Source organism: Macrobrachium rosenbergii, chromosome 59 (assembly GCF_040412425.1).
Source record: "Macrobrachium rosenbergii isolate ZJJX-2024 chromosome 59, ASM4041242v1, whole genome shotgun sequence".
NCBI lineage: Eukaryota > Metazoa > Arthropoda > Malacostraca > Decapoda > Palaemonidae > Macrobrachium > Macrobrachium rosenbergii.
In genome coordinates, this window is record NC_089799.1 from 21,338,418 (window position 1) to 21,345,023 (window position 6,606).

Genomic DNA, 6,606 nt, shown 5'->3' on the forward strand with positions numbered 1-6,606 from the left:
CTTGACACTATTAAAATAATAATAAATAATGAATAACACCAATACGCAAATACACGAATAATAATAATAATGTGATCACTGACAAAATAGGTATGTACACGATACGAGCTGAAATTCCTCTCCCCATTAAGGAAGAGGGAGGAAACAAGGTAATTTTAAGGAGTGACAGAACAGGGACTTTAAAGAAGAAACTTAGGAGGTATTACAAATATACATATTTAGTGAGTTTGCACTCACTAGATGGCGGGCGGTCACATTCCCCTGAGAGGGCTCTACGAAGTGGAGCAACTGAAGAGAGTAGCGCATGACAGGCCGCAAGTCTTGTTCAGATTAGGATGTAGTTTGAGGTATCCTGAGAGAGTATCTGCCAATATATTTTGTGGACCCTGAATGGCTTGCAGTTTAATGTTGAATTCGGAGAGGATGTACGACCATCGTAGAAGCTTATTATTCTTCAATTTCGCTCGATCCAGGAAGATCAATGGGTTGTGGTCTGTGTATATGATCACGTGCTGGTTGCCCTCCAGATACGGTTTGAAGTGGAGAAGAGCAGCGATTATGGCATAAAGCTTCTTCTCAATTGTTGCCCATCGTGTCTGGGCTCCTTTGAAGTACCCTGAGTAATAGGCAATGGGCATGAGATGATGTAGAGGCGGAGGAGGTGTGGCCAAAGAACTTTGATGTTGCTGCATCAAGACCCCCCCAAAGCCAGTTCCGGAGGCATCTACATGTAGATAAAAGGGTTTATTAAAGTTAGGTGTTTGAAGTATGGGTGAAGATGTCATAACTGATTTAAGCTGATCAAATATACAGGTATGTTCTCTAGTCCATTCAAAGTTAATTTTAGATGTTAATGAGTACAAAGGAGCAGTTATGTTGGAAAAGTTTTTGATGAATTTTGAGTAATAAGAAACCATCCCAAGAAAAGATTTTAATTGCTTACGGGTGGTTGGCTGAGGAAAGTCTAAAATAGTCTGTACATTTGTACATTTAGGCATAACCTTACCATTTCCAATAACATGCCCAAGATATGTTGCCTTCCCTAAACCAAAGGAACTTTTAGCTAGATTTATGGTTAACTGAGCCGTGGATAACCGTTGAAAAAGTTTCTTTAAAGCATCCAGATGTTCAGACCAGGTGTTCGTGGCAACAACTAAATCATCCTTGTAGACGTAGGTGTTATCAAGATCTCTAATCACCTCTGACATCAACCTCTGGAAGGTGGCTGGAGCATTGCAGAGGCCGAAAGGCATGACCCTGTAAGAATACAACCCAAAAGGGGTTATGAATGAAGATATTTCTTTAGCTTTATTAGTAAGAGGGACTTGTAATATCCTTTAAGGAGGTCTATTTTAGTTAGATATTTAGCATTTCCAATGTTATCAAGAATGTCAGATATCCTGGGAAGAGGGTAAGAATCCTTTATTGTGATGATGTTGACTTTCCTATAATCTGTACACATTCTATACTGTCCATTAGGTTTAGGTACCAGTAGTATGCATGGAGACGCCCATGGAGACAGACTAGGTTCTGCTAAGTTATTATCAAGCAAATACTTTACTTCTTGGCGCAATATCTCCAGCTTTTTCCTACCACACGGTAAAATGGTTGTCATATGGGGAACAGCACCTGGTTCTAGCATGATGTCATGACTGATAATGGTACAGTCCTGGGGTTGGTCTGAGCACAACTCAGGAAAAGAAAGTAAAAGTGAAGTTAGTTCCTGTTTTTGAGAAGGCTCCAACTGATTTAAGAAAGAGTTTAATGAATTTAATATCTCACTGTTTGTACAGTCCTTCCATGAAAGTATGTTATCTTCATTAGAGGAGTCAGAATCCACTTTTGGCAAGGTTGTTCCAATTTTTCTTTATGGCAGTCAGAAGATACTAGGTGACCAATTACTGAGTAGGACCATGGTAGGATTTTAACAGATTTACATGTACTAGTTGTGATTTTTCTTACGGTCTGGAGTACTAATGAGGTAAGTTACCTTACCATATCTATGAATAACTTCGTATGGCCCAATATATCTCTCTTGAAGAGGTGCTCCTGCAATTGGATGGTAGATCAGTACTCATTCACCTGGCTGGAAGGACCTCACCTTAGCTTTCCGATCATACAATATCTGTGAAATTGAAATATTGTTAAATGCAAAATTGTACATATTTAATAGTTTCTCTTTGAGGTCACTTAGGTAAGAGGAAACGCTGGAGACTGTTTCTATCTTTTTGTTTATGATATCCTCTTTGACCATACTTAAGGTTGTTCTGGGCTTTCTGCCGAACATTAGCTCAAATGGGGATATACCAGTAGAGTCATTAGGGACACTTCGCAAGATATACATGAGTAGATCTAGTTCCTCATCCCAAGTCTTTGAAGTCTCACTTATGTACTTCCTTAGTAAGCTCTTTACCGTTTGATGGACACGTTCCAGGGCCCCATTAGTCTGTGGGTTATATGTTGTGGCATACACATTACGAATGCTGCATTCTGCCATTGCTTGCCTGAAAAGATTGCTGGTGAAGTTGGTCCCTTGATCACATTGGAGTTCTTTAGGAAACCCAAAGGTGGTAAAAACTTTAAGTAGCTGTCCAATGATTGTTTTTGCATGGATATTTTTTATGGGTATTGCTAGAGGATATCTAGTGGTAGGACATAATACTGTTAATAAATATTCATTTCCCCTTCGCGTTTTTGGTAATGGCCCTACGCAATCTATGATTACTTTATCAAATGGATTTTTTGGCACTGGAATGGGTTGGAGAGGAGCAGGTGGAATGGACTCATTGGGCTTACCGGTGATCTGAACGAAATCCTTCACATCTTTCTTCATTCCTGGCCAGAAGAAGTTCTCAGCCAATCTGTCGAAAGTTTTGTGAATTCCCAAATGAGATTCGGTGGAGTGAGCCAAGTCCAGCAATGACTTTCGGAAGACCGAAGGTACAACAAGTTGATGTTGATCTAGCCATGTATGGGTGGACGGAGATTTGGATGGTCTGAAAAGGCGAAAAAGAAAATCTTTATCCTGATAAAAACAAGGAGTTTTGGATAAATCATTAATGTCTGAGACTTTCTTCCAGCAAACTGCTAAGCTGGGATCTGCCCTCTGATGATATTTGAAATCATCTTTATGGATATCGGTGATGTCCAGTGCCGCTGTAGTTCTATTTTGCTTATCTAGGTTTGCTTTTTCGTCTTCTCGGGCTGACCTGGTAGCAACTTGTACTATCTCTGCTTCATTGGTAGGCTGTTTGTCCGTATTTTCTTTATTAAAAATGATCTGAGGATCAGTGATAATCAGATTTGTGTCAAGTACCTTTGACCCAGCAAGGTCGTTACCCAAGATTACTTGCACTGACGAATGAGGTAATTGTTTGTCAGTTACTGCAACGACAGTATCACCGTCAAAATAAGGACAACATAACCTTACCTTAGCTAAGGGTAAAGCGGTGCTGGTAGTTAAATCTGTAACTGTGATGTACTCATTAGTTAGTTCCAGTGGTAGATCTTTAGTCACGTTCACAATTGTCTGAGTAGAACCTGTGTCCCTTAAACACTCAACAGGTATACCATTTAATGACCCTGCGCAGGTAAATGCTTTGAATGGATCTTCCTCTTGTTTTGGAATTGCTACATGGAGAGTCTTTTGATGGGATTGATTAGTTCTCGAGGAAGGTTGTTCAGGTTTGCTGGTGGCAGATTTCACACTGTCAGATCTTTTACATTGAGGCAAGGGGCAGTGCTGAATATCATGACCTTCCTTTTGCAGTACGAACACACCTGTGAAGAATATTTATAAGATTTATAAGAGGATACAGATTTGGACTGTGAAGGTTTGTATTTATGGATTAGTGCAAAATCATCAGCAATGCTAGCAGCTTTCAGTGCATTGGTTTTCGCCTTTATCCATTATGTGTGTGGCTATATTTAAAGGTAGCTTCCTGATTAATTCCTCTAACACAATTAAGTTTTTAAAGGAGTCAAAATCCTGCACTTCTGCCTTACTTAACCATTTATTCAATTGCCGGATCTTCAGTTCGCAGAACTCTAAAAATGTCTGTGAAGCACTTTTGAAGGAGTTTCGGAAGTTTTGCCGATATCCCTCAACAGTAATGGCATAGGCATCCAATATAGAATCATAATCTTTGTTAGTTAATAACTGAGAAGCAACAAAAGATGCCTTACCCTTAAGATGGTTTCGGATGAGGAGAACCCACTTATCTTTAGGCCAGTTTAAAGTTGCGGCAGTGTCCTCGAAAGTTTTAAAGAAGACTTCGGGGTCACGTTCATTGAACTCTGGTGCTAGTTTGGTTGCCTTTATAAGGTCAAATGGATCAGGAATTTGCTTTTCATCTTGATTAGTCTTTAGGAGAATAGAAGCCCTTTTGGTTTCCCTTTCTATTTCTAACTCACTGAGCTGTCGTTGATGTTCTAGTTCTAGAGCAAGTTTCTTCTTCCGCTTGATGGTGTAACTCTAGTCTTCTCTCTTCTGCTTTGATTTTTTTCAGCTTCTGTTTGACGTTGCAACTGTAGTACTTGCATTTGCAGTTTCAATTTCTCCATTTCTGGATCAACAGAAGGCGTTGCAATTGCTCCTGTAAGACTTCGTACATCTTCTACGTCTTCATCGCCTTCATCAACTGCTTTCTTCTGAATAAGGAACTGCAGAATATCATTGATTAATCGGGCTTTGACATGTGATGGATCTACAGTTATATTCCAATGTTTAGCAATGGTCAGCAATTCCTGCTTCTTCGCATAACGCAAGGTTAGAAGTTCGGTTTTAGGAGTAAACAAAAATTTCTCTACATTGAACATTATGGAAAGTAAAAGTTATGACTGAATACTTACTAAAACTTAAGATTATATGGAACAAGTACTATAAACTTCAAAAAGAACGTTTATAGAGGACTGAGGAAACTATGAAACCCTGATGAAAACTAGATACTTAAGCTGATACACAAGAGGAGCAAAGATAATGCTTATGATTATGCTAGACAATTTTATCTGATTCTGACAAATTGTCTTAACCTATCCAACAAGGTATTCAAATTTTTCAATGCAAAAATCACAAACTAAGCAACTGTTCGGCAATAAGAGCACTCAATACTATAAGAAGACAGCAAGCACCATAATACTAGCAATCACAAAAATATATTTCATATGTTTTCCGATCACAAGAAACTAACACAAATTGACTGTAAACTATGAACAACTATCTAATATATAACGAGAAGCTTGTAAACTATACAAAACTACATAAGCACGATATAATCCTAAGACAGCCAAACTACGAGTACCACTCGTTAACGTTCAAAAATATCTTTATGCCAATGATGAATAAAGGTAGTGGCAAAATGAACAAAGTCACTCGCGAGGTATCGGTAGTGATGAGCGAAAACTACCGTACTAGCAGCGTTCGCGGACGTAAATAGAGGTAGTGGCAAAATGAACAAGTCACTCACGAAGTACCAATAATGCTGAGCGAAACTACCGTACTAGTAGAGGTCGCGGAAATACAAAGTACAAAATTATAAACTTTTAACAGAGTTAAGAGACAAAATATAAATGATGGGTGCCCAGCTATCCATGAAGTTAAAGACTTTACAAAGTACAAATAACGCAATTAAGGACGCTGATCACGATGGATCTTAGACGATCCGACAGACGAGGAAGGCGTAAATACAACGAGCGGACGAGAAAAAAATGAGGACGTCCGATGTCGCAGCCAGATGTGTCCGTAAGGGTGGCTCGCAATGATGGGGCGGGCTTAAATGATGGCAGGCTCAACTGCCGATCCCTAACGACTAACAAAATACGCTGCCGATATTTCCTCCAAAATACAGATGCCTAGAGAGCTCACGGAGCAGGAGAGGAGATACCATGTACATACCGTAGGAAATATGAAAATCAATATAAATAAACTTACGCACAATAATTGAAGTCTTACGTGCAGGAGTGTTCAGATGGGTATCACGTTTACACTGAAGAAACAGATCCTGACAGGCCCCCATATATATCACGGCCCTTAATTTGACCAGGGCAAAATTCTTAATACTCAACTGTCAAACCAGGAAGCCAAGCTGTGAAGTGTACCTAACCTTGGTGACAAAGGCTAAAGAAATGATGACCTGCAGTACACCACAAAAACTTACATATATAAAAAATATATCACCAAAAAAAATATATCTGTTTCAGCCCTTCATGTATAATTGTTATACTGATACCAACACTGCACACTGCTCCACTGTTCAAATAAAATAAGCACTGAATGTATTATAGTCAATATGCCGGTTATAGAAACACTTGAACGATTTTTATGATTATAATTAAACTTCCCAACACCAAAATAAGAAAAATAATTATATGAATAAACTTCTTACAACTTGACACTATTAAAATAATAATAAATAATGAATAACACCAATACGCAAATACACGAATAATAATAATAACAATGATCACTGACAAAATAGGTATGTACACGATACGAGTGCTGAAATTCCTCTCCCATTAAGGAAGAGGGAGGAAACAAGGTAATTTTAAGGAGTGACAGAACAGGGACTTTAAAGAAGAAACTTTTTATATATATATATATATATATAT

General features: G+C 38.6%; 1 protein-coding gene across 1 annotated transcript; it reads right to left on the bottom strand.

The window, feature by feature from the left end:
• Positions 1 to 272: 272 nt before the first annotated feature.
• Positions 273 to 4,818, bottom strand: LOC136837594 (uncharacterized). The gene is made up of 6 exons (XM_067102470.1): positions 4,537 to 4,818; positions 4,186 to 4,315; positions 2,102 to 3,780; positions 1,557 to 1,744; positions 1,007 to 1,257; positions 273 to 724 (listed from the first exon to the last, which is right to left on the bottom strand). Exons 1-6 carry the CDS (start codon positions 4,816 to 4,818, stop codon positions 273 to 275), a joined length of 2,982 nt encoding a protein of 993 aa, XP_066958571.1.
• Positions 4,819 to 6,606: the final 1,788 nt, after the last annotated feature.